The following is a 25,827-nucleotide window of genomic DNA, read 5'->3' as shown; positions in this document are numbered from 1 at the left end:
CCCCCATATGCCCCCAGGCACCCTAATCTGCCTCTCAACCCTGCTACCTCTACAGAGTCTCCAGCTCCCCTGCACCTGCCCCCTCCCCCTGGGCTTCTGTGCTCCTCTGCCCGCCCCCCCTTAAGATCTCCCTCTGCACTTGCCCCCAGTGTCCAGGTAGCATGTGATTTTCTTCCACCCTCCCCCCCCCCCCCCCGCCCCCAAGGAAGGGGCGCGAGCGACTCGGCCCCCTGCGTCTTGTCCCACCTCCCCACAATCTGTGACTCTGGACAGTGTGATGAGCAGTGTCCTTGGAAGGTGACTGCGCCCCGATCACGGAGCATCCTTGTTACCTGTGACTAATAACACCCCAGCGAAACCAGCGCCTCACCCTGCCCCTGGGAGGCTGTCATCTCCCTGTCCTCTTGCTGTGCCACAACCTGACCTTAAACCTGGCACCTCCCAGCAGCCAGACCTGAAAACTGGTGCCGCCCACCCCATTGGCACTCTCTGGCAGTCTGCTCCTAGCCCTGGTACATACCTCATCTCTCTGCCCCATGCCCAACCCCTGGCTGCCTGCTCCTAGCCCTGCTGCCCCCTTAGACTCCAAGTGCCTGATCCTAGTTCTGGTGCCACTAGCCCCTGTGCCCTTGGCAGACTGCCCCAAACCCCTGTGACCCCTTGTCCTTGTGGGGGTTGTCAGTGTGTGCTTGTCTGATTTCCCCATCTCTGTCCTAGGAGATGGATTTGGAGCTGCGGGGGAATGGCCTGGAGTAAGTAGCCCAGGGAAGGGGCTGGGTGGGTGCAGGGGCTTTGGACAAATGTCATTCTTTCTTTGGGGAGCTGATGAATCGTACTAGCCTCCCTGGGTGGAGGGAGCGGGCACTCAGGAGCCAGAACCTGCCCTATTCCCAGGGGCTTTCACCCAGCTGTTCACTGGCCCAGTATTCCCTCTCCCTGGGTGGCTCTTTCTCCCTGTTCTCTATGGCGTCTCCAGCATGTGCTCCCTGCTCACGTCTCTTCCCGTCTCCTTCAGGCCGGTGGGGCACTATGAGGAGATCGAGATCTCAGAGAGCAGTGTCAACAATGGCCCTGAGTGCATCGGGCCCCACTGTTTCGAGCTGCTGCGCGTCCTAGGCAAGGGTGGCTACGGCAAGGTAGGGAAGGGCCAGACGCATGGGACTGATGGGGCCAGCTGCGGGGAGCAAGGGTGTGTGCCTCACATGTCCCTACTACCCCATCTCTCTCTACTGGGGGATGCCACTGTGGGACTGACTCACCCCTATTTCTCTCCTGGACCCCTGCTAGCCAGAAACCTCTATGGATGAGAATGGGGGGGGGGGGGGGGGGGGAGGGAGAGATTGGGCGCTAGGACCCTTGCCAGAGTCTGCTCTAGGGCGCTATATTGCGGGCAACTTGTCTGGTGGAGAGAACTGGTTCCAAAAAAAAAAAAAAAAAAAAAAAAAAAAAAAAACATGGATAGTGTAGTTCAGATGCCTCCTGGCCCTGATCTCCTCTGTGGACCTGGGTCCTTAGCTGGACTACCTCTCCCAGGATGCACCATGAACTCAGTTCTTGTGGAGGACAGGCAGCGCCAAGTGGCTCTCGCATGGCTCCAGTGCATCATGGGAAATGAAGTGTGGTTGGGGAGCTTGGCTTATAGAGGGGCTGCATAAGGCCACTGAGCTACAACTCCCATGAGGCCCTGTGGGTGCATTTCTGAATCCTGTCATGTTGTTTCCATCGGGGCATCTCCTCCCAGATGGTCCCCTGAGTTGCTGGAGGAAGCTGCCTATCTGCTGTTGGCATGGCACTGGGTATCTGGCACTGGACGAAATGCAGAGACAAAATTTCTCGATACTTTAAATGACTGCTTCTTGGAGCAGCTGGTACGGGAACCCACAAGGGGAGAGGCAACTGTAGATTTAGTCCTAAGTGGAGCGCAGGAGCTGGTCCAAGAGGTAATAATAACAGGACCGCTTAGAAATAGTGACCATAATATAATAACATTTAACATCCCTATGGTGGGAAGAACATCTCAACAGCCCAACACTGTGGCATTTAATTTCAAAAAGGGGAACTATGCAAAAATGAAGGGGTTAGTTAAACAGAAATTAAAAGGTACAGTGACTAAAGTGAAATCCTTGCAAGCTGCATGGGCGCTTTTTAAAGACACTGTAATAGAGGCCTAACTTAAATGTATACCCCAAATTAAGAAACCCAGTAAAAGAACTAAAAAAGAGCCACCGTGGCTTAACAACCATGTAAAAGAAGCAGTGAGAGATAAAAAGACTTCCTTTAAAAAGTGGAAGTCAAATCCTAGTGAGGTAAATAGAAAGGAGCATAAACACTGCCAAATTAAGTGTAAAAATGTAATAAGAAAAGCAAAAGAGGGGTTTGAAGAATGGCTAGCCAAAAATTCAAAAGGTAATAACAAAATGTTTTTTAAGTACATCAGTAGCAGGAAGCCTGCTAAACAACCAGTGGGGCCCCTTGATGATAGAGATAGAAAAGGAGCGCTTAAAGATGATAAAGTCATTGCGGAGAAACGAAATGAGTTCTTTGCTTCAGTCTTCACAGCTGAGGATGTTAGGGAGTTTCCCAAACCTGAGCCGGTTTTTGTAGGTGACAAATCTGAGGAACTGTCACAGATTGAAGTGTCACTAGAGGAGGTTTTGGAATTAATTGATGAACTTAACATTAACAAATCACCGGGACCAGATGGCATTCACCCAAGAGTTCTGAAAGAACTCAAATGTGAAATTGTGGAACTATTAACTAGGGTTTGTAACCTGTCCTTTAAATCAGCTTCTGTACCCAATGACTGGAAGTTAGCTAATGTAACGCCAATATTTAAAAAGGGCTCTAGAGGTGATCCCGGCAATTACAGACCAGTAAGTCTAACATGGGTACCGGGCAAAACAATAGTAAAAAATAAAATTGTCAGACACATAGGAGAACATAAAATGTTGGGCAAAAGTCAACATGGTTTCTCTAAAGGGAAATCGTGTCTTACTAACCTATTAGAGTTCTTTGAAGGGGTCAGCAAACGTGGACAAGGGGGATCCAGTGGACATAGTGTACTTAGATTTCCAGAAAGCCTTTGACAAGGTCCCTCACCAAAGGCTCTTACGTAAATTAAGTTGTCATGGGATAAAAGGGAAGGTCCTTTCATGGATTGAGAACTGGTTAAAAGACAGGGAACAAAGGATAGGAATTAATGGTAAATTCTCAGAATGGAGAGGGGTAACTAATGGTGTTCCCCAATGGTCAGTCCTAGGACCAATCCTATTCAACTTATTCATAAATGATCTGGAGAAAGGGGTAAAAAGTGAGGTGGCAAAGTTTGCAGATGATACTAAACTGCTCAAGATAGTTAAGACCAAAGCAGACTGTGAAGAACTTCAAAAAGATCTCACAAAACTAAGTGATTGGGCAACAAAATGGCAAATGAAATTTAATGTGGATAAATGAAAGGTAATGCACATTGAGAAAAAATAACCCCAACTATACATACAATATGATGGGGGCTAATTTAGCTACAACAAATCAGGAAAAAGATCTTGGAGTCATTGTGGATAGTTCTCTGAAGATGTCCACGCAGTGTGCAGAGGCAGTCAAAAAAGCAAACAGGATGTTAGGAATCATTAAAAAGGGGATAGAGAATAAGACGGAGAATATATTATTGCCCTTATATAAATTGATGGTACGCCCACATCTTGAATACTCCGTACAGATGTGGTCGCCTCATCTCAAAAAAGATACACTGGTACTAGAAAAGGTTCAGAGAAGGGCAACTAAAATGATTAGGGGTTTGGAACGGGTCCCATATGAGGAGAGATTAAAGAGGCTAGGACTTTTCAGCTTGGAAAAGAGGAGACTAAGGGGGGATATGATAGAGGTATATAAAATTATGAGTGATGTGGAGAAAGTAGATAAGGAAAAGTTACTTATTCCCATAATACAAGAACTAGGGGTCACCAAATGAAATTAATAGGCAGCAGGTTTAAAACAAATAAAAGGAAGTTCTTCTTCACACAGCGCACAGTCAACTTGTGGAACTCCTTCTCTAAGGAGGTTGTGAAGGCTAGGACTATAACAGCTTTTAAAAGAGAACTGGATAAATTCATGGAGGTTAAGTCCATTAATGGCTATTAGCCAGGATGGGTAAGGAAAGGTGTCCCTAGCCTCTATTTGTCAGAGGGTGGAGATGGAGGGGAGGAGAGAGATCACTTGATCATTACCTGTTAGGTTCACTCCCTCTGGGGCACCTGGCATTGGCCACTGTCGGTAGACAGGATACTGGGCTAGATGGACCTTTGGTCTGACCCAGTATGGCTGTTCTTATGTACAACCGCCTGCCCTAAAGACCCCTCTCTTCCCTCGCAGGTGTTCCAGGTGCGGAAGGTGCAGGGGACCAATGCCGGGAAGATCTTTGCCATGAAAGTCCTGAAGAAGGTAACTAGCTGGCCAGCCCTTCCTGCTGCTGAGCTTGGAGGTGCCCCCTACTGGCACCCTAATGCCCCTCTCTCTGTCTATCTCCCCCCAGGCCAAAATCGCCTGCAATGCCAAGGACACGGCTCACACCAAGGCTGAGAGGAACATCCTGGAGGCCATCAAACACCCCTTCATCGTGGACCTGATCTACGCCTTCCAGACGGGTGGCAAGCTCTACCTCATCCTCGAGTGCTTGAGTGGTACGGGGCAGGGCTGAGGCTGGGGGTGGCTTGGGAGGGTTCGGCCCTGGCAAGGTCTGCGGGAGACACCAGGCTGCATGTGAGTGACCTATGTGAGAACAGTGTTGTCAGAGACTGTATAGTGCTGTTGGCATGCAATCTGGCCAGAGCTGCCCCCTCTCTATCCTCATGACCTCTCTGGGTGGGTGGGAGGGGGGTATGTGGGGCAGGAGCCAGGACCTGTGAGGGGAGCTCAGGTACCTCTTTGTTTTGGATCTGCAGGTGGAGAGCTCTTCATGCAGCTGGAGCGTGAGGGCATTTTCCTGGAGGATACAGCATGGTCAGTGACTGGAGTAGCTGGGAGCACACTGCCCCGCCAGCCCCGCCCAGCCAGTGCTCCGGCTGTGTTGTGATTGTTTTTGTAGGCTCCCGATCTCCAGCCCAGTACCCGTCCCGCCCTTGCTGTGTTGACCAAAGTCTGTGTGGAAAGGACCTGCTCCCATTGTACAAACACACCACAGAGCGGGGCTCTTCAGAGGGATCACTGAGCTGTTGTCAAGTGCAAAGCTGTGTTTAAAGCCAGACGGTGCCCCTGTGCCAGAGCACCAAGGCAGAGCCAACCCACTGGCGCCAGGACCTGAGGGAGACAGGGGCTTGTGTGCAGCAGGGAATGGGGGCAGGTTGGAATACATAATAACTGGCACAGCTCAGCGTCCCATGTTGTGCACACTGCCAGGAGCAGCCCGGGGCTCACCGTGACCTGCTGACTCCATGGTCAACACCACAGTCCTTGGTTACACAGTTTCGGTCGCCACTGGTTCGAATGGCAGCCAGTCTCCTTCAGGTGGAGACAGGCAAGGGCTGGGAGGAGGTAGTGGTGGGCTGGGTGGAGCAGGGGTCCCAGCAAGGGGAGGCAGGTACAGGGGGGAGGAACTGGGCTGCACAGGTGCAGAGCTAAGCAGGAGGGAGGGCGCAGGAAGGCAGAGGGAATGCCAGCTGGGGCCCAGCCAGCCTGGGAGAGGGGGGGCCGTACAGGTCTGTGAGTGGTGAAGAGGTTCTTGTGCCATGGGGGTGCCCACAGCATTTCCCAGGGCCTGACTGGATCCCCTGGGCAGTGCCCAGTTCTCTGGCACGGTGGGAGCCATCCCCCTGGTTTGATCGGGCATGTCAGCTGCTGCTCCCACTGGGGAGCTGCATGGCTGGCACTTCAGGGAGCAGGGCCCCCACGAGCTGCGGGTGTCAGAATGGTACTGACTGCTTCGTTCCTGCTTGTGCCGCAGCTTCTATCTAAGCGAGATCACGCTGGCCCTGGGCCACCTGCACTGCAACGGCATCATCTACCGGGACCTGAAGCCGGAAAACATCATGTTGAACATCCAAGGTATGGAGCCCGGGGGCAGCGGGGTTCGATGCGGGTTGCAGAGAGCCCTGGCTGGGGAGGTCTGACCCATGGGGTCTTGTCTCCCTCAGGGCACATCAAGCTGACGGACTTCGGACTGTGCAAGGAGTCGATCCATGAGGGAGCCGTCACTCACACCTTCTGTGGGACCATTGAGTACATGTAGGTGCCCCAGAGACACCCACCTCCCCTCGCACTGCTCCCCCGAGCGACCTGGCCCCAGAGACATCCCCTCTCCCCTCACGCTGCTCCCCTGGGGGGCCTTGGGGTGGTCAGTGGCTGGCCCAGCAGCTCAGGGTGTCTGTTCCGCCCCTAGGGCTCCAGAGATCCTGATGCGGAGCGGACACAACCGGGCCGTGGACTGGTGGAGCCTCGGGGCCTTGATGTACGACATGCTCACTGGATCGGCAAGTCCTGCTCGTGCTGTTAACGTGGGGGTGGGGGGGCCGGAGCCACAGGCCGAGTGTTTCCCCTTTCCCCAGGTACAGTTCTGGGCCTGGCTGTCGCTCTGTCCCATGAGCCTTTGCATCAAACGGCACCTTCCCTCACCCCAGCGCGATCCCTAACTCTGCACCCTCTGCCCCAGCCCAGACCCTTGTTCTGCGCCAGGTTCAGCACCCCTTGTGCCCCTCCCCCGATGCTGAGCCATGCCTCTCCCCTAGCATGGCCCCCTTTTGCTGGTGCTCACACCTTGCCCCGCCCCCGTGCTCAACCCCCTCTGTGCTTCCTTTGTAGCCGCCCTTCACGGCTGAGAACCGGAAGAAAACCATCGACAAGATCCTCAAGGGGAAGCTGGTGCTGCCGCCTTACCTGACCCCCGACGCCCGGGATCTACTCAAGAAGGTACTGCTTGCATGCCCTCCCCCCGCCCCCCCCAACTAGGATACTGCCTCACGCTCCTGACCTGTGCGAGGAGGTGCCACTCCCCCCAGTAGGTTACCAGCACCTGCCCCTGTCTGACACTTGCCATCTCCTTCACTTCCACTCTTCAAAGCTGCTGACCCATCAGCCCCAGAACCAGCAGGGTGTGATCTTGGATCAGGGCTTTTGTGTGGGTCTCACCAAAATAGCTGCCACTAGATGTGGAATCAGGATGGGGGCAGAGGGGGAACCCCCCACGTCCCATGTCCGCCAGGCTGTGTTTCCTGAGGGCCCCCTGACTCCATTCTCTCTTTTCAGTTCCTCAAGAGAAACCCCAGCCAGAGGATTGGGGGCGGGATGGGCGATGCAGCTGATGTGCAGGTAGGTAGGTGGGAGGGAATGGGCAGTATGCAGCGCTCTGAAGGGGGGATTTTCTCCCCTAGCTGCACCCATGGGCACACCAGAGTCAGTGGCAGGAGGCGGCTCCCTTCCATGTGCCATGGCTCTGGGCAGGGGGTGGAGCCTCCTCTCCACATGGGCACAGGCTCGTGCCCAGCCTTGCCATGGCCTTCCTGGGCCCAGGACTCCCCGCACCACAGGGCGTCTGCATGGGGAGCCCAGGGGAGGGCACAGGCCTGAGCTGGGCAGGTACCCATGCTGGGCAAGGGGGAGGAGGGGGCATCTGCTGGGCTTCTGACCTCCTGCCTGTGTGTCTGTCCCTACAGAAACAGCCGTTTTTCCGCCAAGTCAACTGGGATGAACTGCTGGCGCGCAAGCTGGACCCACCCTTCAGACCCTGCCTGGTACTGCCCTGCCCCTGCCCCCAGCCACCCCCCAATGACAGGAGAGAGCCAGTCCATTGCTCCCTGCTTGCCTTGCCCAGCCCAGCCTGGGCTGAGCTCAGAACAGGCCTGCCTTGCTCTCTCCCACATGGCAATAGATGTATCACCCCTAGGGGGCCTCGCAGCTCTCAGCACCCTCCCCCGGGTGGCAGTGCAGAGCACTCGCACCTAGGGCTCCTTGCAGCCCAGCCCTCCCGGTATTGGGGGAGGGAGACCGAGACAGTGTTGGAGAATGGGACCCAGATGTCCAGGACAGCTGTGCAGAGCGCTCAGCCCCCATGAGGCCCTGCAGCTCCCAGGCCCTGGGGGAGGAAAACCTGGATGGCAAATGGGAAGCCAGATCCTTTATGTGGCAAGCCTGGTTGCCATCCTCCCCTGCTGGTGGATGGCGCTGATGCCAGGCTGCCCCTCCTGTTCTGGGCCGACCCCTCTTTGTCCCCCTCCCTTCTGCCTTGCAGCAATCGGATGATGACGTCAGCCAGTTCGACACCCGCTTCACTCGTCAGACCCCCGTGGACAGCCCTGACGACGTCTCCATTAGTGAGAGTGCCAATCAGGCCTTCCTGGTAAGGACTCCCAGCAGGGGGTGCTGTCACAGCTGGGAGGGGGTGGAGCTAGCACTGCCCAGCCCCACCCTCCCCAGCAGGGGGCCCTCTGACACCTGGGAGGGGGTGGAGCTTGCACTGTGGCATCCCTGCTGCTCTGACCTCTGTGCTCTCTGCAGGGCTTCACCTATGTGGCCCCATCGGTGCTGGAGAGCATTAAGGAGGGCTTCTCCTTCCAGCCAAAGGTGCGCTCCCCTCGCCGCCTCAACAGCAGCCCCAGAACGCCCGTCAGGTACGGCTAGGGGCACCTCCAAAGGAGGTGACCAACAGGCAGGGTTCCTTTCCCCTCTAGGGGGCACTGGCTCTGATCCAGCACCAGGCTGGGGGAATTGCTTGCCTCAGGGGGATGGGGAGTGGGATATGAGGCCTTCCCTCTCTAGGGGGCAGTGGCTCTAGCATTCCCTTCCTGGGATTTCCCAACAGTAGATACCCCTCTCTCTGTATGGTGTTGCCATGTGGAGCTGTGGATCTGGGTGGGCAGGGAGGCAGTGCCAAAGCGTGGGGTTGTTAACAGGGTTCCCGTGGAGGGGTTGCGATGGGGGCTGTGGATTGGGGCTTGGGGGAGTTGAGTGCCAAGGCCTGGGGCTGTTGATTGCAGGGTCTCACTCCCAGTTTCCTTCTTGCTTTCAGCCCGTTGAAGTTCTCTCCCTTCGAGGCCTTCAAACCCAGCCTGGTGGTGGAGCCCATGGAGCTAGGGCTGCCGCTGCTGCCACCCCCACCAGAGGGCACGGCCCCCCTGCCCATCAAGACGCCGACGGGCACCAAGAAGCAGAAGGGGGGCCGGGGCCGGGTGGCAAGGTAGCTTGAGGCAGGCATGGTGCCCCTGCCTGGGCAGGAGACTCAGCTTGGGCCGGCGGGAAGCTCCCCATGGAGGTGCCCAGCCTGTCGGTGACCCATGGGGTGGACATAGCCCCCTGACAGCTGAGTGGGGCTGGGGGGTGTCGGGGCCCCCAGCCTGGATGGACTCAGGAGGAGATGCTTTGTCAGGGCTGCAATTCCAGTGGGTGGGGCAGCCCCGGCTGGGGAGGGCAGGGGTGCTGGGCCCCCGGGCTGCAGCTCCCACCCACGGGGTTTTTAACCCTTCCTTGGTGCTCTGTTTTTGTTGCTACAAATCATGTTTCGGGTTCGAGGGGCTGCGCAGGGCGGGGTGTGTGTGTGTGTGTCAGCGCTAAAGGAGAGCAGAGCGTGGGGGGTAGAGCGTGGCAGGGGCGTTGTCGGGGGGTGTCAGTGTGTGCTGGGGGGGAGCAGAGCATGTCTGGGGGGCCTGTGTGAAGAAGGGCATCGTGCAGGGTATGTGGTGGTGGGGGGGGGCAGAGCCCCAGGGGTCAGGGGGGCAGAGCCTGGAGAGGCATGGTGTGGGGGGGACAGTGGGGGTACTGAGTATTGGGGAAGTGACCACGCTTTGTCTCCTCTGGGTGGGAGGGTTGCTGGCTTGTCTGCTGTACTCCGTGTCACCTTGTGACTTGTGGGGGGCAGACAGCCCCTCTCTGCGGCTGGGTCTGTGCCAATTAAAGCCTGGATATGGCTGTGCTGTGGCCCTCCCTTCTTGTTGCTGGGGGAGGGGAGGTAATTTGCCACCACCCCCTTGCCAGCTGCTCCATGGTGTTTGGGGGAGGGGTGTCACTCCAGCTGGTGGGCAGCCAGTTGGGGGAATTGCCCAGTGGGGAAGCCTCATACTCTGCTCCCATCATGTTGTAGGGCAGGAGGGCCTGGAGAGCCTTCCTTAAGGCCAGAAGGCTGGGGTCACCCTCCCTTCCCCTTCTTCCAGGGGTGTGGTTCACAGCGGGTTCTGCTCCTCCTATGCAGCCCCACCCCCAGCATTCCCCTCTGGGGTAAATGAAGCTGCAGAGTGTGACAGGTTATGAGCAATGCTGCCCCTTTATTGGTGCCTGTAGCGGTGCCTGTGGGCTAATCAGCAGCTCCCCAGTGGGAGTGGAGCCACACCCTCATGCCACGGTGTCACACCCCATATCCTGGTGCAGGCAGTGGGGGTGGGGGAGGAGGAATGCTAGAGTCAATGCAGAGTCTGGGGGGAAGGGGGCGCTCCCTGCTCTGCTTGGGCTGGCTCTCCTGGTGTGGGGGGGGAAGAGGTGGGGTGCATGGGGCCCCATTGCAGCCCCATGGCGAGGGGTGGAGAGCTCTGCAGGGAGGGGTGGGGGGTGGGGAGCAGTTCATCCCAGCTTCTTGCGGGGGGGCTGGGAGCAGTTGTTCACCTGCAGTTGCTCCCCAGTGAGCAAGTGGGGGGCTGCATTCCCTCCTGTAGTCTGTGTCCTTCCCTCAGCTCCCCTAGAGGGCAGTGACATGCTGGCGGCTGCCTCCCTCCGCGGCGCTGTCCTCCCAGGCAGCCGTCCCGGAGAAGGAGTGCAGGTCACTGAGCAGGCCCCCGGCGCTGGCACCCTCTGCCTCCCCTCCCTCTTCCAGGGCTCCCTCAGGGACATCGTGGGGCAGGGTCCCCTCTGGCACAGCAGTGCCCTCCTCCTCGCTCTGCTGCTCCTTCCCTCCTCCACCTTCCTCCTCATCCCGCTGAAGGGTCTCCTCCTCCTCCTCGTCCTCATCCTCCTCCTCCTCCTTGTCTTGCCAGTGCCTCTCAGGGGGCACCTGCCCTTGCAGCTCACGCCAGCGCCTGGCCAGGGCTGCCAGCAGGCGGTGTGGCTGGCACAGGTGGCGTGGGTGATACCTGCCCTCTGAATCATGGCTCAGCTTGCGCCAGGCCAGGGCCAGTACCAGGAGCAGCAGCAGGAGCAGGAAGACCAGGAAGACCACAGCCACGGAGTTGTTGTCTGGATTGGAGTCTGAGCCCAGCGCAGCTCCCGGAAGCATCAGGAGTGCCAGCCCTGCAGAGAGCAGCCCCCGTGGGGCACGGATAGCGGAGTGCTGGGGGAGGAGGGAAAGGGGACGAGGTTAATGACTGCCTGCAGCTGTGCCAGGCTTGTGGGCATGCCGGGGACCTTGGCACTGCATGGATACCCCTTCCCCATGCTCAACACAATAGCTTTGTGCTGCTGTAACACAGCACCCTGGACCCCATATTCACCACTGGGATATGATTGTGATATGTTTTGTGCAAAGTACACCTTGCGAGGTATCATTGTTCCATTGAACATTGCCATTCGGTTGGATTATCTGTACTGTTATGGCATGTGAAGTTAATGAAGTATTGCTATATGTTTGGTACTGAAATATGTGGTAAGTGGGACATGTGCACAGTCAGCCTTTCAGTGGTAACAAAGGAGCAACTGACAAGACAGATTTCCATCAGGCCACCAAGACATGTCTGGCTGGTCCTGTCAAGAATTCACTCTGAGAGGGCACATATGCGATGGGGGCTGTCTAACCTCCATGTCACAGCAAGGATCTTTCTAGCCCCTGAGGGTTGATGGCATCACCACTTGGCCTCTCTCCTTCCACATGTCAGCACCTGGAAGTTCATTTGGAAAGCAAAGTCTTTGAACCCGGGAGATTGGTCCCAGACTGGGAAGCAAATTCCCCCAGTGTAATAAGAACTGTAAACTGCCTGAAACATCCAGTGGGGTGTGAATCTGCTTGATTCAAATCTTGCTTAGTCAGTAGAATTTAGACTGAGGGTTTTTTTTTTTTTTCTTACATAACTAACTTTGATTTCTATGCCTGCTTCTTATAATCACTTAAATCTTATCTTTCTGTAGTAAATAAATCTGTTTTAGATTTTTCCTAAAACTGTGTTTTTGGTTGAAGTGCTGGGGAAATCTCAGGTGTACAAGGGCTGGTGCATATCCATTATCCTTTGTTGGAGTGGCAAACTAATTAATGGGCTTGCACTGTCCACGGAAGTCTTGAGCTGTGTAAGATGCTATATTTCTGGGGTGCAAGCTGGGGGCTAGGGTGATTTGTACAATTCATGAGTGACTTAGAGAGCATTCATGCAATTTAGCTGGATGTAGGTCTCCACGTGCTGTTGGCTGAGTGATCCCAGTAGCTGGAGGGGTTTGCTGCTTGTCACTGGCATAGCCTTGTGAGAAACAGCTCAGGTTATAGAGTTAAGGGGGCACAGAGGTCCCAAAGTTCCAGGTTGTACCCCAGGAATCCTGTCTCAGTGGCACAATGAGCAGGATGAAATGCATGGCTTGTTTTGACCGAGATTTGCAATTCTTACACTGGTGTAGAGATTTTAAGTAAGACTTTAAGTCGGCTGCCTCAATGCAGTCAAGAAAGAATTACAAGTTTATTATTTTGTGTTTGCATATTTTGGGAAAGGGAAATAGGAGCAGAAAGGCATAAGAATGAGTGAGTGACACAGTTGCCAGGTTAGAGCTGTACAGACTGCAGGTAGCAGAAAAAGAGAGAAACAGCACCAGTTGAAAATGAAAGAACCAGAGATAAAGGAGAGGGGGGGAAAGGCTGCCAGAGAGGAGACAGCACATCAAGTGACTCTAGAGCTGAAAACCAAGGACCCTGAGGAAGGAGAGAGATTGAAAACACCAACTGGACTTGCTAGAAAAGCAAAACCAGAACCATCTCACCCCACTGATTCCCAGCTCTCCAAAAATCCACAAACAGGAGAATTATGTCCTTCACATAAGGAGATGGGTGATATCATAGAATATTTTACTACTTTTGAGAGGCTGTGTGCAGCTTATGTGATTCCTGATGACAAAGTCCCCTCCCTGATTGCAAAGTTAACTTTTAAAGTTCTTACTATTCTCCAATGAAATGCCAATTTGGGATGCTTTAGGTTACTGTAAATTAAAAAAAAAACTGTTTTGAAATGATTTCAGATTACCCCTGAAACAGATAGGGTGACATTTAGAAATCTTAAGAGAAATGCTGATCTGAGTAATGGGGAATATGTAAACAGGATGAAAGATCTAATGGGGAAATGGATGAGGGAGAAAAGTTTTGAACAAATGTTTGACCTTGTTGCTCAGGAGCATTTCCTAAGCATATATAAAGATGATGTAAAACTAGGGTGACTAGATGCAATCAATTTGTCCTCCTGGCATCACTCTTTTTTTTTTTTTTTTTTTCGGCCATTCTTTGGGGTTTTTTTGTTGTTGTTGCTCCCACCCTCCAGTGTCCCGATATTTTCTTCCTCTCATCTGGTCACCCTATGTAAAACAGTATCTATGGGATAAAAATGTAAAAACTGTAGATGAGAAGGCATCTCTACCTGATGGCTTTGAGCAGACCCAGGCATCTATTGAGAGAAAGTCACAGAAGGGGGTGGTGGGGGTTAAACCTTGGTGGGAAAGGAGAATCCCATTTTGCCCCTGGGAAGAAAGAGGGAGGCTGGGCACTCACCACCCCAAACCTCCTGTGAAAATAGAAGAGCCCAAAAGGTGCTATCATAGTAATTCCACTGATCACCTGAGAAATAAATGCCCTGTGCTGGGAGGAAGAAGGCAACAAGTAGCCCATGTTAATGCTGCTGTCCTCAGCACAGGATCCTCTGAGGCACCTGACACTTCTTATATTGATTTTGTGGGATTGGCCTCTGAAGAAGTAGACATGGAACTCATAAAGGTTGTCAAAATTAATGGCAGGGAAAATTTAGGATGGGAAGATACAGGTGCAGAGATTTCTGTGGTTAAGTAGAATGTAATCCAAGAAGGTAACACATTGCCAGGACAGATAGCAGAGCTTTTATTAGTAGGAGGTTTCCAGATTCTTGTGCCTTTGACCATAATGCACAGTGAAACTGATGGGTTAGAAAGTGAATTAAAGGTGGGAGTAGTGGATGATATCCCCATTGACATGTTTATTGGGAATGATTTTTTCCATATAGCTCAGATTGTTGTAGCCTGCAGCAAGAAGTGGTTTGCACATTGGCCTGCTAAACCCAGGGTTGAGAGTTCAATCCTTAAGGGGGGTCATTTAGGGATCTGGGGCAAAAATCTGTTTGGGGATTGGTCCTGCTTTGAGCAGGGGGTTGGACTAGATGACCTCCTGAGGTCCCTTCCACTCCTGATATTCTATGAAATCTATGAATATTTTGCGGGGACCCCAGAGGGAAAGGGTAAAGTCCCAGAAACTGCTGAAGGAAAGAGAGAAAATCTCATTGATTCCTCTGCAGCAAAGGGAAGTAATATGATTCCAGGTGTGGAGGGAGGGGGGGGATTGAGACCAGCTCCTGCACCACAGCTGAAGGCAGCACCTCTTCAGGAAGAGAGAGGGGTGGCATGCCCCGGGGAGGGATAGGTCAGTGGTTTGAGCATTGGCCTGCTAAACCCAGGGTTGTGAGTTCAATCTTTGAGGGGGCCATTTAGGGAACTGGGGTAAAAATCTGTCTGGGGATTGGTCTAGATGACCTCCTCAGGTCCCTTCCAACCCTGATATTCTATGATTCCTCTATGAGAAAACTATTCTAGCCATTAGCTGTGAGCCCTTTGCAGCTAAACAAGGGATAGTTTTTTGCTCTAGAGAGCTTAGAGAGATGTGTCCTAGAAGGGATCCCAGAGAAGGAAAATGTGGAAAGAATAGTGGGAGCACATGGATATCTCACTGGTCACTTGGGAGAGGATGCCCAGGACTGAGTGGCTGATTCAGCATCTGTGCACCCAGGCATGCCACCTGTAACTTAGGTTCAAAGAGGGGACTGTGTAACTGACCTTTTGGAGGGTAGCAGTCACATAGCTAATTTCTCAGGGAAAGGTGTGATGAAGGTACTTCAATCCAGGTCCCAGTTTTTTAGGACACCCATAATAATAATAATATAAATATATGGAGATATACCTATCTCCTAGAACTGGAAGGGACCCTGAAAGGTCATCAAGTCCAGCCCCCTGCCTTCACTAGCAGGACCAAGTACTGATTTTGCCCCAGATCCCTAAGTGGCCCCCTCAAGGATTGAACTCACAACACTAGGTTTAGGAGGCCAAGGCTCAAACCACTGAGCTATCCCCATCTTTATATGATTGTGAAAAGTCAAGTCAAGATGCAGCTCCCATACCTGTAACAGCCAAGAAGCTGAGTCCAGGAAGCTTCCAGGCAATGGTTGTCTGTGAGCATGCAAATCACTCAGCTGGCGGAGAAGAGAGGCTGGTAAGACACACAAAGCAGCTGACGGAGAGCTGCTGGAAAAAGGTGTGTCTGACTAAAGAGCAAGCACTTGTAACCTAGAGACACAAATCATGAACCTCTAAAAAAGGGGGGTGGGGAAACTCCCAAAAGGGGAGATAGATTTCTTGCATATGGACATACTGGGGTGGGAGACAGCTCCACACAGGACCAGCCAAAATGCAGAATCCCCTTACATCCTTACCTCACCAGACTGTGGAGTACCAAAGCCCCAAAGATATGGATTGAGAACCCATACTGAAGGGAACACTGAAGGGAAAGAAAAGCCAGTAACTGAACACATGCTAAGGTTCAGGAAGGAGTTGAAAGACACAATGGGTGTTGAACAAACCAGACTGTCTAAATAGAGGACATGGTATGACAAAGCTATTTGTAAACACCCATCTGTGGTAAAGGGTTTGATGCTACTCTTAAACCTCTTGATAAACTTTGTGATGCTAATGGTAAACCTGGTGATGAAGAATTTGGGGCTGATGTTAAGCCTGATGAAAAGGTGCAATATGCATGATTTTGGGGGAAAGCTTTTGAACATGCTTGGAGTGGTAAATAAGATCAAACCATGTGTTAAGAAGCTCTGTAGCAATGCTGCTTTTCAGCTCATACCTGTAAACAGACTTGGAGCTTGTCACAGCAGAGAAACCATAATAAACCTGTTCTGCTATATGGAAGGGGAAACTGAGACACACCACCTTATCTTTATCATAGAATATGAGAGTTGGAAGGGACCTCAGAAGGTCATCTAGTCCAACCCCCTGCTCAAAGCAGGACCAATCCCACACTAAATCCCCAAAAGGATTGAACTCACAACCCTGGGTTTAGCAGGCCAATGCTCAAACCGCTGAGCTATCCCTCCCCCCCCCCTTTAATAGCTAAATGCCAAAATATCTACGCTATAGAACACATTAATATCTACATTGAGCTAACACCAATGGGAGAAGCAAAAGGGCTAACAATGCTGCAAAGATACAAATAGATGCTTTCGAGCAACCCAGAGAAGGCACGCTTGCTAACTTTTGAGATCACTGGACAGATCCACAAAGTATTAGAAGGTACACAGAACTTTGCAAGAGCTCATGTGGGTAATACTACAATGTTTAGCAACACTTGGGCATTATATTGTCAAAACCTAAAGAGGACCGTGGCCACACTGTCTCTGCTTTAGGGATTAACACTCTTGCAGTAGGGGGAGGTGTGACACTCTGTATCTCAAAGTAGCACCCTGGACCCCCATATTCACTACTGTGATGTGATTGTGATATGTTTTTTACAAAGTACGCCTTGTGAGGTATCATTTATAAAGTCTTGATCCATTGAACATTGCTATTCGGTTGGATTGTCTGTACTGTCATGGCATGTGAAGTTATGAAGTATTGCTATATGTTTGGTACTGAAATATGTGGTAAGCGGGACATGCCCACAGCCAGTCTTTCAGTGGTATCAAAGCAGCACCTAGTGAAACAGATTTAAATCAGGACCAGCCAGACAGGAGTTAATGGCCCATCAAGAAGAAGCCACTCTCCCAGAGCCTCCTCAGAGAGGGCATGTACGCAATGGGGGCTGCCTAACCCCAATGTCGCAGCCAGGATTTTTCTAGCACCTGGAGAGAAAGTCTAAGTGAGGGTCGATGACATCACCACTTGGCCTCTCTCCTCCCCCATCTCAACACCTGGAAGCTTGTTTGGAAAGCAAAGTCTTTGAATGGGGGAGATTGGTCCCAGGCTGGGAAGCAAATTCCCCCTGTATAATAAAAACTGTAAACTGCCTGAAACATCCAGTGGGGTGAGAAACTGCTTGATTCAAATCTTGTTTAGTCTGTAGAATTTAGACTGCGAGATTTTTTATTTCTCATGTATCCAACTTTAATCTCTATGCCTGCTACTTATAATCACTTAAATCTATCTTTCTGTAGTAAATAAATCTGTTTTATATTTTACCTAAAACATCACCTCCATATTGGTGCACATAACAAAATTCATGTGGTGGGGGTGGGGCCGAGGGGTTCTGAGTGTGGGAGGGAGCTCAGGGCTGGGGCAGAGGGTTGGGGGGGTGAGGGCTCTGGGGTGGGGCCGGGGATGAGGTGTTTCAGGTGCAGGAGGGTGCTCTGGGGCTATGGCGGGGAGAGAGGACTCCGCCCCGCTCTCTCTCCCCCACAGCAGGACCTGGGCTAGCGGGGAGAGGCGCCCCTCCCTGGGTCGTGGCAGGTTCAGGCCGGGCGTTGGGTTCAGGCCGAGCAAGGGGAGCCCCTCCCGGGCCGCCCCCAGTCCGGGGCTGAGTTGGGGCCGGGGGAGGGGTGCCCCAGCCACAGCAGGTCTGGGCCAGGGCTGGGTCCGGGGCTGAGTTGGGGCTGCAGGAGGGGCGCCCCAGCCGTTGCAGGTTCGGACCGCCCCTCCCCCAGTCCGGGGCTGAGTTGGGGCCGGGGGAGAGGTGCCCCTTCCCCAGCCATGGCAGGTCCCAGTGGGGGGGGGGCCGGGGGGGTTGGGGGGGGGGGGGGGGGGGGGGGGCATTAGGCAGGGCTGAGGGGAGAGGTCAAAGTTGGGTGCAGGGAGCTGTGGGCTGGCACTGGGTGGGGAGTTAGGCAGGCTGTGTGAGTGTGTGGGGTGCCTTACCCCCCTGTCCTCAGGCGATGGGTGCAGGTCGGGCTGGTGCATTGTTGGGTCCCGTGCCCCTCGCAGGCAGTTGCAAGGCCGTGTGTGTCGGGGGAGGGGAGCGGTTTCTGCTCAGCTCATTCTCAGTCGCCCCGCAGGGGCTGTGAGTCTCGCTCTAGTGTGGCTTCCCCACCCTGCAGTGTGTGTGTCTCGGGGGGGGGTAGGGGAGGGCGGTGGCGGGTGGCGTGTATCACATGCTACATGGCCTGTGTGGGTGTCTCCTGGGGGTGCAGGTCTCACCCAGCTGACAAGGGTAAGAGGAAACTGCGGTCAGGCAGGTGACAGCAGTAGTGTGAGAGGTGGCTTTGTAGCTGGCAGCAGCTGCAGGGCCCAGCCCCGCTTGTTCTGAGCTCCAGCCCCCTAGGCTGGTACTGGGCCCAGCTCAGCAATCCCGGGCTCTCAGCGTGAGCCGAGCCTGGATCCCTGGAGCAGCAGGCCAGAGCGCTGACCACTGCATGGCTGGGGCCCCACTTGTCCTTGCCCCAGAGAGCAGCCCTTCCCAGACCTGCAGCCAGCCAGCCAGGGCCCTGCCAGTGGGCACAGGGTCACCCATGTTGCCAGGGGGCTCAGACGCAAGGAATAGGAACCTAAAGAGCTGCCATAGTGGGTCAGGCCATGGTCCATCTATCCCAGTATCCTGTCAGTCAACAGTGGCCAGGGCCAGATGCTTCAGAGGGACTGAACAGAAAAGTGCAATTATCCAGTGAGCCATCCCCTGTCGTCCAGTCCCAGCTTCTGGCAGTCAGAGATTTAGGGACACCCAGAGCGTGGGGATGTGTCCCTGACTCTCTTGGCTAATAGCCATTGATGGACCTATTCTCCAGGAACTTATTTAATTCTTTTTTTAACCTAGTTATACATTTGGCCTTCACAACATCCCCTGGCAATGAATTCCACAGGTTGACTATGCATTGTCTGAAGAAGTGCTTCCTTTTGTTTGTTTTAAGCCTATTGCCTATTAATTTAATTGGGTGACCCCTGGTTCTTGTATTGTAGGAAAGGGTAAATAACATTTTTCTATTCACTTTCTCCACATCATTCATTTTCTAGCCCTCTATCATATCCCCTCTTAGTCGTCTCTTTTCTAAGCAGAACAGCCCCCGACTTTTTAGTCTTTCCTCCTACGGAAGCTGTTCCAGACCCTCCATCATCTTTGTTGACCTTCTCTGAACTTTTTCCAGTTCAACCATATCATCTCTGAGATTTGTGGGTGTACCATGGATTTATATAGTAATTATGATATTTTTGGTCTTAATATCTATCCTTTTCCTAATGGTTCCTAACATTGTTAGCCTTTTTGACCACTGCTGTGCATTGAGCAGATGTTTTCCGAGAATTGTCCACAATGACTCCAAGATCATTTTTGAATGGTAACAGCTAATTTAGACCCCATCATTTTGTATGTCTAGTTGGAATTATTTTTTCCCAGTGTGCATTACTTTGCACTTGGCAACATTGAAGTTCATCTGCCATTTTGTTGCCCAGTCGCTACCCAGTTTTGTGAGATATCTTTGTAACTCTGCACGGTCTGCTTTGGACGTAACTATCTCAAATAATTTTGTATCATCCGCAGATTTTGCCACCTCACCGTTCACTTTCTTTTTCAGATCATTTATGAATACGTTGAACAGCACTGGTTCCAATACAGATCCCCAGGGGACCCTGCTATTTACCTCTCCTCATTCTGTAATTGTCCATTTATTCCTACCCTTTGTTTCATGTCTTTTAACCAGTTACTGATCCATGAGCAGACCTTCCCTCTTATCCCATCACTGCTTGGTTTGCTTAGGAGCCTTTGGTGAAGGGACCTTGTCAAAGATTTTCTGAAAAGCCAAGTACACTACAGCCATTGGATCACCCTTGTCCACGTGTTTGTTGACACCCTCAAAGAATTATAATAGATTGCTGAGGCATGATTTCCCTTTACAAAAGCTGTGTTGACTCTACCCCAACATACAGTGTTCATCTATGTATCTGATCATTCTATTCTTTACCACAAATTCAACCAATTTACCCGATACTGAAGTTAGGCTTACTGGCCAGTAATAGCCAGGATTGCTTCTGTAACCCTTTTTAAAAATCGGTATTACATTAACTATCTTCCAGGCATCTGCTACAGAGGCTGATTTACGCAATACCAGAGTTAGTAGTTGTGCAATTTCATATTTGAGTTCCTTCAGAACTCTTGGGTGAATAAGATCCAGTCCTGGGGACGTATTACTGTTTAATTTATCAATTTGTTCCAAAGCCTTTTCTACTGACACATCAATTTGGGACAGTACTTCAGATTTCCCCCCCAAAAGGCTAGCTTTCGGGGCAGGATGGAGCGATCTCCCCCACATCCTCTGCAGTGCAGGCCGATGCAAATAATTCATTTAGCTTCTCTGCAATGGCCTTGTCTTCCTTGAGTTCTCCTTTAGCACCTGTGTCATCTCCTGACTGTTTTGCAGGCTTCCTGCTTCTGATGTACTTCAAAAAAATGTGTGCTGTTATTTTTTGCTTCTTTAGCAAGCTGTGGCTCAATTTTTGGCCAGCCTAGCTACACTTTCACACTTAACATTTTGCTTGTTCCTATTAGCCTCACTATGATTTGACGTAAAGGATGCCTTTTTGCTGCTGACACCTCCTTGAGTCTGCTGTTTTGCCATGGGGCCGCTCATCTGGTCCTCGACTGGCTTTGTGGCATTGGGGTGTACTTTTAGTCTGAGCTGCTCGTATGGGAGTTTGATATAGTTCCCCTGCTGCTTGCAGGCATTTACCCTTGGGAGAGCTTATTGTAATGTAATGGAGCAGTAGGGAAGAGTGAGGGGAGGGTGTGTGTATGGGTGTACTTAATGGCTCCTGCTCAGACCTGCCTTTGAGAGGCTGTAACTGCCCGTTCTCCCTCCTGACCCATACTGGGCCTGTGGGGTGCCCAACCATGTAGGTGCTGGGAGGCCTGGTGGGACTGGACGGTGTCCCTCACCTAGCAGCTGCTCTGCTGAGTTCCCGTAGCCCCCAAGCCCACCACGCTGCCAGCCACTGGGGCTCAGCCAGCCCCACGGGGCCCTGGCCAGTGCCCAGAGGGGCAGGAGATCCCAGCTGGCTGGGAGGGAGCAGGGCCAAAAGCTGAGCTGCTTGGGATGGGAGGGCAGCTGCCCCAGGGCAGGCCCAAGAGCCCCTAACACTGAGGGCTGGGGGGGGGGGAGGCCAGGAGAGGAGGTGGGGCTGCCCATTGTGGCAGAATGGGCTGCAGGGGGTCTGTTGTAACACTTGGGAGCCTAGAAGGCCTACCTCTAATGGGGCTTTACCACCTTAACTTCGACTGCCCCTATACCCCGGCCCGTCTCTGCCTCCAGCTCTCTCCTGGGCAGCTGCCTTGTGCATGGGGGGAGACCAGGGCTGGGCTAGCAGGAACTTTGGCAGAGGGGGCAATTGATCTTTGCCCAGCTCCGCTTCTGCTTTCAGTGGACAGCAGCCCCGTCCTCAGTGGGGCAGGCCACTCTGGCTGGGGCTCTGGCCTGTCTTAGGTGGCTCGGTCCTTTGCTGGGCCAGGTAGAGTAGGTGTGCGGCCAGCCCGAGAGGCAGGGGCAGCGCTGGCACTAACTCATCACAACGCTGCAGGGGCAGGGGGCCGAGGGGAGGAGGAGAGCTGAGCTGGGCTGCTGAGAAATGAGTCTTTACAGCCCATGGACCGGAAATGGCCCGAAGACTGTCAAGCCAAGAGCAGGGTGCCCCGTGCTGGCTCATGCTCTTCCTGGGCAGGGAGAGACTAAACTTCACCCGCTGCCAACCAGGAGCAGAAGCGCCAAGGTACCCTCCTCTCTGCCATGCAACCACCTAGCTGCCTTCTGAGCAATGCCCCAGCACGCCCTGGCTGATGCTCACTGCTCTCAGGTTGGCGCTCGCTGGGCCTCAGGCCAACAGCTTCTCTTTGCAACAGCAACTAGGAGCTGCCTACCCTGATTGCCGTGCCACTGCTGAGCTATGCATCTATGGCACCACAGCATGGCCACGCCCCAGGGCAAGACACCCCCCCTGCCCGGCTACTGCAGAACTCCGCACTGAAACCAGGCAGGCTGGTGCCTTCATGCACCCCAGGCACACATGCATTGGAGGGGGGGAGCAGGGCTCAGGGTCCCCCAGGGACATATCTCATATCACAGCCTGCCAAGCTGCTCCAACTAATCCCCCCCTCAGCACGCCTCTAGTCAAAGCTGGGGAGCACAGCACAAGCACTGGCACCTTCCCCTCATGTTTAAGGGCTATGGATTACGGTCCCCCTGCCCCACTTCCAGAGCAGCTCCTGAGGGCTAGCAGCAGCTCCCATGGGGAGGGACAGTTAATAGGGAGCCAGGGGAGGGGGAAGAGGAGCAGACCAGCGATCAGGGGAGGGGAGGGAGCAGTGGGTTTGGTGGGAGCCCGTTGGTGTTAACACAGCAACCAATGCTGTTCTGGATGGGGATTTCCTTGCAGCCTTTGCCTGTGGTGAGGCACAGGGAATGGCAGGGGCAGAAGTGGCCATTACACAGCTATTTCCTCCACAGACCCGGGAATGGATCTCCTTCCCATTTTACAGAGGGGAAACTGAGGCACCACAAAGGCACAAGCAACCCCCCCACCCAAGTACATGGTCCCTTCACCTAGGTGGGAAGGGGGGAGCAAACTTTGGGCTGAGTGCCAGACCTTGGGAGCAGGGCCTGGGCAGGGATGGGGGAGGGGTCAGGATACCCCATACTCCACCCCACTGCCCTAGAGGTCCAGCTCCAGCCAGGCCTCCCCTTTGGGGCAGGAGGCTATCAGGTGGCAGCCTCTGTGCCCCTTTGCCAATGCTCCTGCATGGGGAGGGCCCAGCCCCAGCTGTCGCCCTCAGCCTGGGGCAACACAGACCCAGGCCAGTCCCTGCCCCTGTTGAGTTCTCAGTTGGTGTGTGTGTGGGGTGCCCATCTCTACCCTCCCCCCCCGGGCCATTCCCCTCCTGGCTTGGAACCCCCCCCCCCCCCCCCCCCCAGTTTCCCTCCAAACATACCTGGCTCAGCCTGGGGCCAGGCGGGTGGGGCAGAGCTAGGGGAAGAAGCCCATTAACCTCATCTAACTTCTTGCCCCCCCCATCTCCCCTGGAGTTTTTCCCCCCCTCCTACCTTGGGGGTGGTGGTGGGGGTTCAGCCCCCAGAGAGGGTCCTTACCATTGCAAGGTGATGGCAGCTGGCAGCTCCCGGCAGTGTGGGGGACTGTGCGACTGGCGGGGAGCAACAGAGGAGCGCAGGCGTGGGCGGGTGTTTCCTGCCAGCCCATCCAGCCTGCTGCACCGGGGAGCAGCTGCAACAGCGGCCAAGGGCTGTGCAGCCCTGATTTGCATCGAGCCCCAAGCCCTCAACTGCTGATAGACCACAGGTTTCATTCAGTCCAGGGAAGGCAGCCAACCCCCACTCCCTCCCCCCCAAGATCTGGGCAAGGGGGCTTGGTCCTTGGCATCTTTGCCCATCCCACCCATTTGGGCAGTGCCTGAGGCTTAGGGCGTAGGAACCGAGGCCCACCCAACTCATCATATGTAAGGGGGTTGCCCAAAAGCCAGTAGAGGGGCACTCCACTACCACCAGAGCAGGGCTGGATTTGAACCAGTGACTGGCAGGGGACGGGGTACAACTGACCTGCTGTGCCCTCTGCCAGCCCAACCTGGCCCATGTGGGGAAGGTGGAGCTGCAGAAAGGCAGGGCACAGAGGAAGCCCAGGATCCTCCAGGTGCTGCCTTTGGGAAATTGCTGGGGTGGAGCACAGGACACTTCTCAGGGAATTGGGGCTCAACTACTCACAATCATCCCATATCCCTCCCATCAGCTCACCCCCACAGGCTCCCCTCTGGACCGACGGCTGCCGGGGGAGGGGGGGGGAGGGAGAAGAGAGAGAGCGCAAGGCGGATGGTGCCCACAGACAGCAGCTGGGAGGTGATGCTCATTTCCTCTTTTTCCCGTCCCATGCCGGTCAAACCACCACCACCCATCTCTTCCCCTGGGCACAGAACAGGCACGGGTAGCAGTAGCAGGCTGTTCTCCTCTAACACAGTGGTTCTCAAACTTTTGTCCTGGGGACCCCTTTCACATAGCAAGCCTCTGAGTGCAACCCCCCTTATAAATTAAAAACACTTAAATATATTTAACATCATTATAAATGCTGGAGGCAAAGTGGGGTTTGGGGTGGAGACTGACAGCTTGCGACCCCCCCCATGTAATAACCTCACGACCCCCGAGGGGTCCCGACTCCCAGTTTGAGAACCCCTGCTCTAACAGGTCCAGAAGAGGGACAGGACAGACTTGCCCAGGGGGTTAAACAACTGTAGCTGCCCCGGGGAAGTAAGATGGCTGGGTTCTGTCCGGGTGCCAAAAGGGAGGCATGGGCTACTGCTTAGAGACAGTGCGCAGGGCTCAGCAGATGGGCCTTGAATTCATCCTCCCAGCACCACACTGTGCTCACTGCAGCCTCCTTTCCTGCCTGCCCCAGCCCTGCTGCCGTATCGGCTCGTTAGCCCCAACCACTGGTTTCCTGTCTCCCCCACACGGCCCCTGCCTGCGCCTGTGACAGGAAGGACCCTGAGCTCAGCACACGGGTGGGAAGCCATCTCTTCCCCTTGCTCTCATGGCCTTGAGGGGCTGGGGGGGGGGAGGGGGAAGAGAAGAAAGGGGGATGACATGCTTGCCAGCCACATTGGTGGGGGCACACTGCCCTGGGGGCTGGAGCTGATCTCTCCTTGCAACAGACAAGTCAGCCAAAGGGGGAAATGGTGCCAGAGCTCCTAGGGCAGTGGTCCCCAACACGGTACCCACGGGCGCCATGGTGCCCGCCTAGTGCCCAGCAGGGGAGAGAAGCCACGGCCCTGCGCCTGACGGGGACAGAACTCAGGCTGTGGGCGCGGTGTTCTCTGTCCCCGGCAGGCGCGGGGCCCGCCTAGTTCCCAGCAGGGGAGAGAAGCCGGGGCCCGATGTTCTCTGTCCTCGCAGCTTCTCTCTAGATTCATATATTATGTAATATTAAATATGATGTTTTTCATATTATTTAATGTACAAATACAAAATAAGCCTTGAAAATCGTTGGTGCCCACCACACTCTTCTGAAAACTTGAATGTGCTACTGGCCACAAAAAGGTTGGGGACCACTATCCTAGGGACTGGGGAACAGCCCAGCCAGAGCAACAAATGAAATCAGGAGGCACCTGCCACCGTCTCCCTGCTCAGCTGCCTCCAACAGCCCCACGCCCCCAAGTGGGCACTTCTGGGATAACCAGCCCCTGCAGGAAGGCTCTAGTCCCCCCGCCATCACATTCACCTGTGGCAGGAGGGGGGCTGCCCCTGGCAATGCACTGCCTGTTTTCATTCTCCAGCAGAGCAGGCCCTTGCAGCTGGCTAAGCACTTTAGTGCTGTCCAGTGGCAGTGAGTTACACACGCCCACAGGGGCAAAGCAAACCATTTCTTTTCAGCACAGCTATATGGGTGCTGCCTTCCCAGGGCATCAGGCGCCCACTGCTGGTACAAAGGTCTCCCCTCCTGCCTTGTATATACCCACTGTCTGCCCCCCACCCAGCTCTCCTGCTCATGTCCCCCTCTGCCCCGGTTTCCCTGCAGGGCCCTGGTTAGCTGCTGCAGCTCTTGGCACCCAGTCCCCGGCGCAGTGGCTAGAGCATGGGGCCCACAGACGCACAGTAAGACACGCCCAGCCCAAGGGTTTATTATAAAGACCTTTTATTTGGAATGAAAATATAGATCTGGCCCTGCACAGAGCTCTGTGTGTGGTTT

The 25,827-nt window shown here is 54.0% G+C and overlaps 2 protein-coding genes across 3 annotated transcripts in view; one reads left to right on the top strand and one right to left on the bottom strand.

Moving 5' to 3' along the window:
• The window catches only part of RPS6KB2 (ribosomal protein S6 kinase B2), a 9,720-nt gene extending 201 nt beyond the window's left edge, over positions 1–9,519 (top strand). Inside the window, exons 2-15 of one of the 2 annotated variants that reach the window (XM_026650541.2) lie at positions 718–752; positions 1,016–1,136; positions 4,369–4,437; positions 4,529–4,676; positions 4,938–4,995; positions 5,936–6,036; positions 6,126–6,216; positions 6,371–6,461; positions 6,790–6,897; positions 7,234–7,296; positions 7,641–7,718; positions 8,216–8,323; positions 8,482–8,594; positions 8,993–9,519. In XM_026650541.2, the coding sequence (XP_026506326.1) occupies positions 718–752; positions 1,016–1,136; positions 4,369–4,437; positions 4,529–4,676; positions 4,938–4,995; positions 5,936–6,036; positions 6,126–6,216; positions 6,371–6,461; positions 6,790–6,897; positions 7,234–7,296; positions 7,641–7,718; positions 8,216–8,323; positions 8,482–8,594; positions 8,993–9,164 (1,356 nt within the window). In that variant the 3' untranslated portion in view covers positions 9,165–9,519. Of the gene's footprint in view, positions 1–284; positions 753–1,015; positions 1,137–4,368; positions 4,438–4,528; positions 4,677–4,937; positions 4,996–5,935; positions 6,037–6,125; positions 6,217–6,370; positions 6,462–6,789; positions 6,898–7,233; positions 7,297–7,640; positions 7,719–8,215; positions 8,324–8,481; positions 8,595–8,992 lie in introns of those variants that run through there. The other variant, XM_029911234.1, reaches the window with a different exon arrangement.
• Positions 9,520–10,648: 1,129 nt separating this feature from the next.
• On the bottom strand, positions 10,649–23,303 carry PTPRCAP (protein tyrosine phosphatase receptor type C associated protein). Its single transcript, XM_024220027.2, has 2 exons — positions 23,226–23,303; positions 10,649–11,236 (listed from the first exon to the last, which is right to left on the bottom strand). The coding sequence occupies exons 1-2, from the start codon at positions 23,226–23,228 to the stop codon at positions 10,649–10,651; spliced, it is 591 nt and encodes a 196-aa protein (XP_024075795.1). The 5' UTR covers positions 23,229–23,303.
• Between the last annotated feature and the right edge of the window lie 2,524 nt (positions 23,304–25,827).

This window comes from Terrapene carolina, unplaced genomic scaffold (genome assembly GCF_002925995.2).
Source record: "Terrapene carolina triunguis isolate 2854851 unplaced genomic scaffold, T_m_triunguis-2.0 Scaffold90, whole genome shotgun sequence".
Taxonomy (NCBI): domain Eukaryota; kingdom Metazoa; phylum Chordata; order Testudines; family Emydidae; genus Terrapene; species Terrapene triunguis.
Note: the sequence above shows the minus strand (reverse complement) of the source record. Positions and strands in the feature narration are given on the sequence as shown.